Raw genomic sequence first — 11,806 nt, 5'->3', positions numbered from 1 at the left:
ATGCACTACAGGGAACACAGTAGTTGCCATTTGTGATGCAGCTTTCCACAACAGGGATTGTAGTAAGGTGGGAGAAATGTGAGTAAACGCTTGGCATTGATCGAGATGACGAGGTATGCGTAATGGGTGGGTAAATGCTATTCACAAAAGGTGTATAAACTGCGTTGACACTCTACATCACTGACACTCGCTCTCTCTCACACAGCCCTCCTCCATAATTCCCACATGTCCATGCAGTGAGCTCACTGCAGTTTGGCTCCTCCATCTCCCCCTCCGCATAATAGAATATCGATCGCCTGGCTTTGCCGCAGTGTGCAGTATGCCAGTGAGGGAAGTGTGTGTGTGGATGGGTGAACCTCCAAGGTCATCTCCGTGGCAACCTGTGCATGGTGTTGTCTTGATGAGCAGTGGACAGGGGTCGTGCATAAAGGGGGGAAAAGGGGAGGTGGTGAGCACTGCGGTATCTGAAGTGTCACACAAAGGGAGGGAAGGACAGGGAGGACATGGAGAGAAAGGGAAAAGTAGGGAAAACTACATCCTATTGTGGGGCGGCACATCCAGGACACAAAAGGGCCTACAAAGTATTGCAATATTGGCACATACAGTGGGGCAAAAACGTATTTAGTCAGCCAACAATTGTGCAAGTTCTCCCACATAAAAAGATGAGAGAGGCCTGTAATTTTCATCATAGGTACACTTCAACTATGACAGACAAAATGAGAAAATAAATCCAGAAAATCACATTGTAGGATTTATTTGCAAATTATGGTGGAAAATAAGTATTTGGTCACAAACACACTCACAATCGGACGCAAGACAATATCTTCTTACAGGTAGGATAGTTTATTGCACTTCCCAATTGTCATTAAAAAAAAAAAATTAAAATAGCAAAAAGATAGCATGACAAGTATGAAATATATATTAAAAAAATAATATTGACATTTAAATTCTCAAAGTAATAAAAGCAGAGCTAATAAATTATGAAAAAGGACCCAACAACACTGCACCACATGCCTGCATACAACTAAAAGCAGGATTTATACATAATGCTTTATCCCCATTCGGTATCTGGAATATCCACTATCATTGCTTTAAAGTAAATGCAATTTGTCTAAAACAACCATTTCTTCTAGTTGGATAAATACATTGTAAAGCTGCAAATGGCACTTCTTCCCCAGTCAGAGAAGCATTGGCGATTTGATGACACTTGCCTCATCCAGTTGCTCATGTGCTCACTGTGGACTCATTCAACATCAGCTATATAGGATTATTTTTTATTTTTTAATCTGAATTATTACTGTGGCGATGTTAAAGCTCTTTGTAACATGTCAGGTCTTGAGTTGACATTTTGTATTATTAGATATCCACAAGGTAACATTAAACAGAAGGTACAGAGGCATTAAACAAAGGGCTGACTGATACTTCACGGGAAGAAATGTGTATTAAACACAAATCGAGAGGTATCAGTCACATTTGGAAAAGACATACAGTATGAAGTATGTGCTGAGGTATATGAACATCTCAGTCACTCTGTGTGTATGACAGTCAATCCACATATGTCTAAATTGAGTATTATTGTGGTTTTAAAAGAGTTGTAGAGGGTCAGTAACAGCAAATCACTTCAGAGGCAAGAGAAGGTGCATTCTGTGTTATATTATGAAAGGTCAAAGGTGAGTGTTGAGGGTTCACACAGAGAAAGATAGAGGCCTCTAGTGGCCAAAAGGCTGCTTTAGCATGGGCAGCACCATTGAGGGCTTCCACCATGCTTCTGCCATTTTAAAGTAATGACCCGTGTGGGGATTCCCTATGGGTTGTAGCCTCAATGGCACTGCCAATGCTCACAGATGCTATAATGGCACAGATATAAAGATTCCTCTATCGCTATGCCTTCACACAGGCTCCATGAAGAGCTCCTCCATTTCCGATCCGACCTCCAGCTCTCGGAAGGCAGCGTGAGAGCCAATCACAAACATCGTCGCTCCTGAGTGAGATGAGAGACAGTCAATCAAATGGAAGAGATAGGAGAGGCTGAGGGAAAAGGAGAGTAAAAGCCTAGGTCACACATTTAGGGCTCCATTTTGAGAAACCAAACACAATGGTTAATCTTAGCACTATATCGCTATCATTTTATCCTTTTTCCATGGCGGGAATTTAAGGGCGCAAATTCTAGTGGTGTCGTAAAAAGTAATATCCATGCCTCAATTGTCGCAAGGCTCAAAAATCCTTCTTTAACCTATCTACACTGATTGAAGTGGATTTAACAAATGACATCAATAAGGGATCATAGCCTTCACCTGGATTCTCCTGATCAGTCTAAATCGTGGAAAGAGCAGCTGTTCTTAATGTTTTGTATACTCAGCAAGCCGTTTTAGTATTTGAATACTGAAGATGCCCGCAGATGAGCAAGATCAGGTACAGGCCGCCTACCTCCCGTTGGTCAGCAAACAAAGCTGGGCACAGTGCGCAGTTTGACTAGGCAACTGAGAATTCTTGGTGTTGTTTGCATACAAAATTACTTGTAAAATCAATGACTGTCAACCACAGGAGGTTGGTGGCACCTTAATTGGGGAGGACGGGTTCATGGTAACGGCTGGAGCGGAATGGTATCAAATACACCAAACACATGGTTTCCATGAGTTTGATGCCATTCCATTTGCTCCGTTCCAGCCATTATATGAGCCGTCCTCCCCTCAGCAGCCTCCACTGCTGTCAAAACAGTTACATGCTTAGTCCGACAATGAAGGAGCGGATGTGTCATTTGTCACAAAATATGAGGTACCTTCGGAAGGTAGAAAGTATGTAATATGAGCAAAACATGTTAGTGACTCTTTTTGACTGATGTAAGCTACATTTGGATCGGTTTGGGCTGCCATGCAAATCCGTGAATGTTACATCCCTAATAATTTGTCTCCTTCAAAGAAAGATTCATTTGAAATACATTCCATAATGCAGATCTAGAACTATGCCTACATTTATCCCAGGTCTGATGTGTAAAGTAAAGAGTGAGATGGGGGTTGTAACTTACCCAGGACCCAAAACACTGCAGCTCCTGCACCAGCCAACCAGAACACAGGTAAAGAGACCGCCCCAGCCAGACCCAATTGGTGAGGTCCGGTCACCTCTTTTCCTGTGGGCAAAATAAAATCACTCAGAGTTCAAATACTGGTCACCCTACACCCAACTGATGGATTGATTTCAGTGCCAACAGAAATTACATTTAAATTCCATAAATGTTGAATTTGTATTAGGATACTGAATTTGAATTTTTCATTTTTCAATTTGTAATTTGTTTAAAATAAACTGAATTGAATAAACATTGCATTCGGTTTTAAAATTGTTTCAATTTAATTGAATATTGAAATTCAATATTTAAATATTAAGTTTCAATATGGTAGATATTGCATTCATTGTCTGTATATCTCTGTGGTAAACAGAAGCCATTGTGGCATGTTGAATTTATTTCCTTGCTATGAATTTGGCACTAGCGTTTGAACCATTTTGGCTATAAGCTATTATAAAAACTTTAACAGCAGGTTGAAACTGAGTGTAAAAGATGGTCATTGTGGATGATGTTTCAAAGACTAACAACAAAATGGACAGCGCTTTCCTAAGCGATGATTAATTCAAAACACCCATATTAGAGCTTATGCTTATGAGCCCAAAAACGTTTAAAAAAAAGAGAAAAAAAATGAATTCAAATTATGATTGTGCCTTATACAATACATAGCCTACCGCATATTACACATGGCTTAAAAACATCAAACTGATTTAAGATGTCTTTGGTACATACAGTTGATGTCGGAAGTTTACATACACTTAGGTTGGAGTCATTAAAACTCGTTTTACAGCCACTACACAAATTTATTTTTAACAAACTATAGTTTTGGCAAGTCAGTGAGCACATCTACTTTGTGCATGACACGTAATTTTTCCAACAATTGTTTACAAACAGATTATTTCACTTGTAACTCACTGTATCACAATTCCAGTGGGTCAGAAGATTACATACACTAAATTGACTGACTTTAAACAACTTGGAAAATTCCAGAAAACAATGTCATGGCTTTAGAAACTTCTGATAGGCTAATAGACATCATTTGAGTCAATTGGAGGTGTACATGTGGATGTATTTCAAGGCTTACCTTCAAACTCAGTGCCTCTTTGCTTGACATCATGGGAAAATCAAAAGAAATCAGCCAAGACCTCAGAAAAAAACCTCCACAAGTCTGGTTCATCCTTGGGAGCAATTTCCAAATGCCTAAAGGTACCACGCTCATCTGTACAAACAATAGTATGCAAGTATAAACACTATGGGACCACTCATCCGTCATACCACTCAGGAAGGAGACGCGTTCTGTCTCCTAGAGATGAATGTACTTTGGTGCGAAAAGTGCAAATCAATCCCAGAACAACAGCGAAGGACCTTGTGAAGATGCTGGAGGAAACGGGTAAAAAAAAACATTTTTTAAATGTAAGTATCTATATCCACAGTAAAACGAGACCTATATCGACATAACCTGAAAGGCCGCTCAGCAAGGAAGAAGCCACTGCTCCAAAACCACCATAAAAAAGCCAGACTACGGTTTACAACTGCACATGGGGACAAAGATCATACATTTTGGAGAAATGTACTCTGGTCTGATGAAACAAAAGTAGAACTGTTTGGCCATAATGACCATTGTTATGTTTGGAGGAAAAAGGGGGAGGCTTGCAAGCCGAAGAACACCATCCCAACCGTGAAGCACAAGGGTGGCATGTTGTGGGGGTGCTTTGCTGCAGGAGGGACTGGTGCACTTCACAAAATAGATGGCATCATGAGGTGGGAAAATTATGTGGACATAATGAAGCAACATCTCAAGACATCAGTCAGGAAGTTAAAGCTTGGTCGCAAATGGGTCTTCCAAATAGACAATGACCCCAAGCAAACTTCCAAAGTTGTGGCAAAATGGCTTAAGGACAACAAAGTCAAGGTATTGGAGTGGCCATCATAAAACCCTAACCTCAACCCTATAGAAAGTTTGTGGGCAGAACTGAAAAAGCATGTGTGGGCAAGGAGGCCAACAAACCTGACTCAGTTACACCAGCTCTGTCAGGAGGATTGGGCCAAAATTCAGCCAACTTATTGTGGGAAGCTTGTGGAAGGCAACCCGAAATGTTTGACTCAAGTTAAAAACAATTTAAAGGCAATGCTACCAAATACGAATTGAGTGCATGTAAACGTCTGACCCACTGGGAATGTGAAGTAAAAGAAATAAAAGCTGAAATGTATATCTCAACTATTATTCTGACATTTCATATTCTTATAATAAAGTGGTGATACTGACCTAAAACAGGGAATTTTTACTAGAATTAAACGTCAGGAATTGTAAAATAAATGTATTTGGCTAAGGTCTATGTAAACTTCCGAATTCAACTGTGCTAGCTCCAAAATTTCTATCCATGAGTCGGGAGAGAATGTATAGCCCTAGGAAATGATGTTGGTTCATTGACTGTACAGGGGGCATACAGGTAGACTGCAATTATAATGAATTTGTATTGGATTTTGAATAGTCTAGTAATAGGGATTTATTTTATATTTTCATTAATAATTGGGTCGGCACATTACCTTAAACTACAGAATATCTCACCACCATGGCTTTCCATCTCCTCTCTCCTTTATTTCTCGAGGGTGCAGAGGGGCTGTCAACAGTTTAGTGAAATACATGTTCCATTGCGAAAACATGTTATTATCGATGTTCCCAAATAGATTCCACTTGGGTTTCCCAAATTAAGCGCTGGGTAGCTGCAGTAACAAGGTTGGAGAGCCCATGACATACAGAGTTCGGGAGGAATAGCATCTGTCGCGCAACGAGAGCATGCTTCTCAAACAGTGGTTGATGCGTAAAAGGTGTTCCTATATTTATTTCTCAGCCGTTCATATTAAGCACAGCTCCGCTATAAAACCGAAGTAGCCTACCAGGCATCATTGAAAAACGGACCGGCGGGAAAGCGCGCAGCATCCATTCGCTATTCGAGTGTATACAGATTACATGTTTTTCTCCCCCTGCCCATTTGATAATGTGCCATTCTAAATCTAAATGTTAAATATTAGTAAAGACAAGATTAAATTGCGAATAGTCTGATGGGTGAAAATATGATTACTTGATGAGAGAACAGCTGTGGCAGCCTGAGGCAAGGTACAGAGCACAAGCTTTCTTTGCGACTTTCTCGAAGCCTATAGTCGCATCATGGAGCCCATATGTGTTTTGATTTCTAAGACATTCCAAGGTTTGTATCGGTCACAACTAAAGTTGCCAAATAACTCTAAACCGAAAACCCTTTTTCAAAGATTCACTTTTATGCTCAACATAGCCACTTCTTATGCGCACTCGCTCTGGAATGGGAAAAATAGCATGTCCATTTTATTCAGCTGAGTTCAACTATATTCTCATTATATTCTTCTGACTATGGCCATGGAGCATGGCCAGATGACAGAGTAGGCCAACTCACATTCGGTTCTTCTTCAGAAGAAACGTGTTGTAATGTTTCTTAAAACCTGACTGAAATAAAGAATAGATTAGATTAGATTACTTGTTCGTTATTACTGCATTGTTGGAACTAGAAGCACAAGCATTTCGCTACACACGCATTAACATCTGCTAACCATGTGTATGTGACAAATAAAATTTGATTTGATTTGAATGGATTTATTGTGATGGTGTATATTAAAATGTATTTATTTGACTTGAAAAATGTAGATGTTCCAAAGGCGCACCTCAGCGGCTTGTATGCATGGAGGCCTGGAGATGCTCAGCGTGTTTCTGTTCATTAACAGTCCATTGAGACCGGCAGTCATTTGCATGACAACAGGCTGACAATACATGTCATTTATTTTTTACTGAAAGGGAATTATCATATATTTTACCCAATAGTGGCACTCTAACATGCGCAAATGTAATGTTATGATGGACATGGCTTTGTATAACCAAAACATACACAGCTCAACAAACTAATGTACGGGTCCTGTGTGACTCAAATGAACGAAAACGAGTCGAGAGTTGTCTGAGAGTTGCATGGTCTGGCACACAGGAGACCTGGGTTAGAACCCCATCAGTCAAAACAAGCACGTATTCAGGTCTCAGACAAGGTTGCGCATCACATGCATGGATCCCCAAACCAACGCTGTTGCGCTCTCATTAAATAGGCTGCACAGATCTATCTGCTTTTGTTTGCCACTGAAAGTGTTGTTGTTGTGCAGTAGGCCTGATTTCAAACCCAGTTACAATGCATTCAGAAAATATTCAGACCCCTTGACTTTATCCACATTTTGTTATAGCCTTATTCTGAAATAATTGTTTATGTTCCTGATCAATCTACACACAACACTCCGAAATGACAAAGCAAAAACAATTTCCATGAAAAATAAAAACTGAAATTAGTATTCAGACCCTTTACTCGGTACTTTGTTGAAGCACCTTTGGCAGTGATTACAGTCTTGAGTCTTCTTGCTACAAGCTTGGAGTTTCTCCCATTCTTATCTACAGATGTCTGATCGGGTTCAAGACCGGGCTCTGGCTGGGTCACTCAAGGACATTCAGAGACTTGTCCCAAAGCCATTCGTGTGTTGTCTTGGCTGTGCTTAGGGTCATTGAACTCTGGAGCTCTGTCAGAGTGACAATCGGGTTCTTGGTCACCTCCCTGGTCAAGGCCCTTCTCTCCCGATAACTCAGTCTGGCTGGGCAGCCAGCTCTAGGAAGAGTATTGGTGGTTCCAATCTTCTTTCATTTAAGAATGATAGAGGCCACTGTGTTTTTGGGGACCTTCAATGCTGCAGAAGTTATATGGTACCCTTCCCCAGATCTGTGCCTTCAAACCTCATGGCTTGTTTTTCTCCTGACATGCACTGTCAACTGTGGGACCTTATATAGACCGGTGTGTGCCTTTCCAAATCATGTCCAATCAATTGAATTCACCACAGGTGGACTCCAATTTTAAAAACATGAAGGATTATAAATGGAAACAGGATGCACCTGAGCTCAATTTAGTCTCATAGCAAAGGGTCTGAAAACTTATGTAAATAAGGTCTGGTTTATTTTTAATAAATTAAAAACTAAAAAATTAAAAACCTGTTTTCGCTTTGTCATTATGGGGTATTGTGTGTTGATCGAGGGTAAAAAATAATTTAAACCATTTTAGAATAAAGCTGTAACGTAACAAAATGTGGAAAAGGTCAAGGGGTCTGAATACTTTCCGAATGCACTGTTTATTGGTGCCGTGATCTCTCAGTATGAGGTCAAAGTGGGGTTAAATGTAACCTGGGTGGTTCGATGAACCAGGCTCTTTTGAGTAACCTTGCTGGAGACTTGAAAACATGATAGCTTCCTAAACTCGCCCCTATGGGCTTTATCTAAGCGGGCTAACAGTCTTGTTACATGCAGGAGGCCTGGTTCGAACCCAGTCAGTCACAACAGCAAGATTAAATAGGGAGTGGAAAAGCTTTCCTTGGAAGGGCTTTAACCAGGCTATTCAACTATATTCTTATGGGGGTCAAATTTTTGTGACATTCCCTTCTAACGTGTCCTGCGCGCGGCATCATAGATGGGAACAGAAGGCACGTCCATGTTTCAGAGAGCCTAACCTTTCAGGAATGGGGTCATAATAGGTCACAGCTAAAACGGTTCAGATGTTAGAGCCAAATTCAGAGGAAGAAAATAAATTCAACATGCCACATTGGCTTCAGAAACCGGCAGAAGTTTCTGTTTCCCACAGAGAGCATTTGATTCTTTCCTCTACCTTTCCTGGCTGGCAAAGTACCAGGATGTTGGTCTCTGTTTTTGAATCTGAATTTACTGAACTGAATCTGAATGCATCTGAGAAGTTGAATATATGAAACTTTGATCAACTTGATAGTTTGAACTAGATGCATTGACAATGAATGCAATATCTGCCATATTGAAACTGAATATATAAATATTGAATAATTTGAAGGTTCAATTAAATTAAACAACGCAATATTCATTCAATTCAGTGTCAACGGGGGATACAATATTTACATTTGTGCATTACATATTCAAAAGTATTACATTCAAACTCAATATCCTAATACAAATTCACAGATCATGACTGCTTTACTCACCAAAGACAACCAGTTTAGACTCCAGGGACTTGAGGTGGATGATGTAGAAGGCACCAACAAACACTGCCAAAGCAATCAACAGCATGGGAGAGCTGATACTGAGGAAGAGGGGGAGATTGGAAGAGGGAAAGAGTTATTCTTTGATAATCACAGATTCTAAATAAACTCAATCCAGCATAGATCTCAGCCTGTTCGAACCACTGAGATTTTGAATTTGAAAATAAAATAGGCTGCTGACAGCATTCTGTCTAGATGCAATATGTAAGTACTGTGTTTTAATATTCACTGAATACCACAGTGTCTTTAAACTCCTGTCCCGCAGCTCTTACATGCAGTAGAGGATGAGGCCGAGGAAGATGAAGGTGTAGTTGCTGTTGTAGGTGTCAAAATTGCGCACCACCCTCTGGCACAGTTCACCAAAGTTGCGGGGCTTGGTGAACTTCCTATGATCCACGAAACCAGCCCAGGGACGGATTGACGCACGGCGACGATCAAACCACTCCTTGGCCACACTGGCCGAGAGGCCTTTGGGCAGCCACAGCCTGTGAGGCAAGGCAGAAAGCCAGGGTGGTAAACTAAACAAGAGGTATGGGGAGATGGAATAATTTTATAGCATCAATTCAAGAGACTGATGGTGGACAGAATGAACAACAACACATCATAGCCAGGCATAATACAAGGAAAGGACAAACTGACCCATCTAGTTCCTTTAGTGGTAGGCTAGATTAAGAAAGAATATGAGACAAATTCAGATCACAATTGTCCTACAGACACAATAATAGCCACAGAAGAATGACAGTAAATAAAATGAATTTGGACCGGAACCCGTCACCAACCATGATCCCAGAGGGATACATAGTGCTACAACTCATCAAGTTGATTCAGGATGTGGTAGTGCTGGGCTGGAACAAAAGCCTGCACACCCTGTAGCTCTCCAGGACCAGGTTTACAGACCGCTGGCACCAGAGCAGGCCTCTCCAAACCTGTTCCTGGAGAGCCGTCCTGTAGGTTCACTCCAACCCTAATCTAGCTCACCGGATTCTAATATTTAGCTGGTTGACAAGCTGAATCAGGTTAGCTACAACTGGGGTTTGAGCAAAAACATGCAGGGGGGGGTAGCTCTCCAGGAACAGGATTGGCAAGCCATGTACTAGACAGATGAACTAACAGATAGAGCTAGAAAAACAGCAGCACACACTTTCCCACGACACCTCCGGATCCAGCAGCGTCGGCTGGCTCAGCACTGAAGAGATCCCCTGCCTTGGAGTCCATGTCTACAAGGCAGTTCTCACCCTTTGGGACACCAGATGTCATTAGAGTAACTGATGCCGATGTAGGAAAGATGTAGGCTAAAATACAACGCGGCAGTGACAGAAAATAGACAGAAAGGGTTAATGGCACTGTTTCACAAGTGATAACAAATCCTCTCACACAATGCAAAACTACACTTTCAATTGTTGTAACCAATGAATAATGCACAGTGAAAAACCGAGAGACTGTAGGGAGAGTCTGGGGTTACGGAATGGAAAATGTTTGTCATCGTTGATGGGCTTGCCCACAGACAGTTCAATTGCCACATCGTTTAGTTAGCTAACGTTAGAATATAAATAACTGAATCACAGAAACTAGCTAACACACACGTTGTTCACTGTCATTACTCGAAACCTTGAATATCTCCCTTTTTTACATTTTTTAAATAGTAAATAACGATTCCTGCCGAAGAAGCCTTAACAACAGCCACATCACCATTCCTTCATGTCAATTATTGCTACGTTTAGCCACTATTCTATCATTGCATATGAAAACGAATAGCTACAAACAAAATAGTTACATAAATCATATTTTTGAAGGCATACTCACAGTTGATTAAAATGTTTACTGCTGTGCTCAGAAATACAAAAAAGACAAAAATGTACTTCTGCTGTGCTGTTGCTCAGCGGATGTGCCGTGGAACGAAATTGGACGCTGGGTCTAACTTCCGGTAAAGAAATAAATAATGGATTTCAAATTAAAAGTCAAAAATAGGATAGAATACTTTTTCATGTGAACTTGATCAAGACCATGTCTTTTTATTCATTTATTACTGGAAAAATATGACCCATTTAACTGGAGTAGCTATTTATGAAGAGTTATCAATGAACATTATGTAACAGGAATGTCCAGGTGAACAAAAAGGAGAGCAGTCGTTGATGAAGTCCAATCAAAATCAATCCGGTTTAATACAGTACTACAGGAAACACCTACAGAACAGAAGCATATACCATGTCTAACGGTCCTTATATATTAATGACACGGCACTGGATGTTCTGTAAACACCAGCCAGTGACTTGTAGGAAGTCACATCATCTGCTACATAATCACAGTGTCACAGATACATTATCAATGTGTCCTCAAATCCAAATCCAGTCTTGCGTCAAACTTTAACCATAACAATCAACACTGGCAGACAATTGATACTGGCAGTTAAACAGGTTAAAAAAAGATACAATCAATAGTTAGTTACAATAGATCAATTTATACTAACAGACGCAAAGCAACTTAATTAAATATAGATAGGTTACCCAAGGAAATGCATCCGTCTGTGTCTCCCCACACAATTATGTTTATTACATATCAACAGTAAATCAAATACAGGGATAGAATCTCCCAAATAATTTCCCATTACTGCATAGCTGTTATTTATTCTGTGCC

General features: G+C 40.5%; 1 protein-coding gene across 8 annotated transcripts; it reads right to left on the bottom strand.

Moving 5' to 3' along the window:
• Positions 1 to 738: 738 nt before the first annotated feature.
• On the bottom strand, positions 739 to 11,110 carry LOC112223109 (prenylated Rab acceptor protein 1). Of its 8 annotated transcripts, none has more exons than XM_024386070.2 (7): positions 10,976 to 11,110; positions 10,314 to 10,464; positions 9,812 to 9,835; positions 9,445 to 9,690; positions 9,116 to 9,213; positions 3,026 to 3,127; positions 739 to 1,981 (listed from the first exon to the last, which is right to left on the bottom strand). In XM_024386070.2, exons 2-7 carry the CDS (start codon positions 10,427 to 10,429, stop codon positions 1,890 to 1,892), a joined length of 678 nt encoding a protein of 225 aa, XP_024241838.1. In that variant the 5' UTR covers positions 10,430 to 10,464; positions 10,976 to 11,110; the 3' UTR covers positions 739 to 1,889. The 8 variants fall into 8 exon arrangements, with proteins under 8 accessions (XP_024241838.1, XP_024241840.1, XP_024241841.1 ...); XM_024386072.2 differs by having other exon boundaries at positions 9,445 to 9,657; positions 10,976 to 11,109; XM_024386073.2 differs by having other exon boundaries at positions 10,314 to 10,408; positions 10,976 to 11,105.
• Positions 11,111 to 11,806: the final 696 nt, after the last annotated feature.

This window comes from Oncorhynchus tshawytscha, linkage group LG23, assembly GCF_018296145.1.
Source record: "Oncorhynchus tshawytscha isolate Ot180627B linkage group LG23, Otsh_v2.0, whole genome shotgun sequence".
Classification (NCBI taxonomy): Eukaryota; Metazoa; Chordata; class Actinopteri; order Salmoniformes; family Salmonidae; genus Oncorhynchus; species Oncorhynchus tshawytscha.
This window is presented reverse-complemented; position numbering and strand designations above follow the sequence as displayed.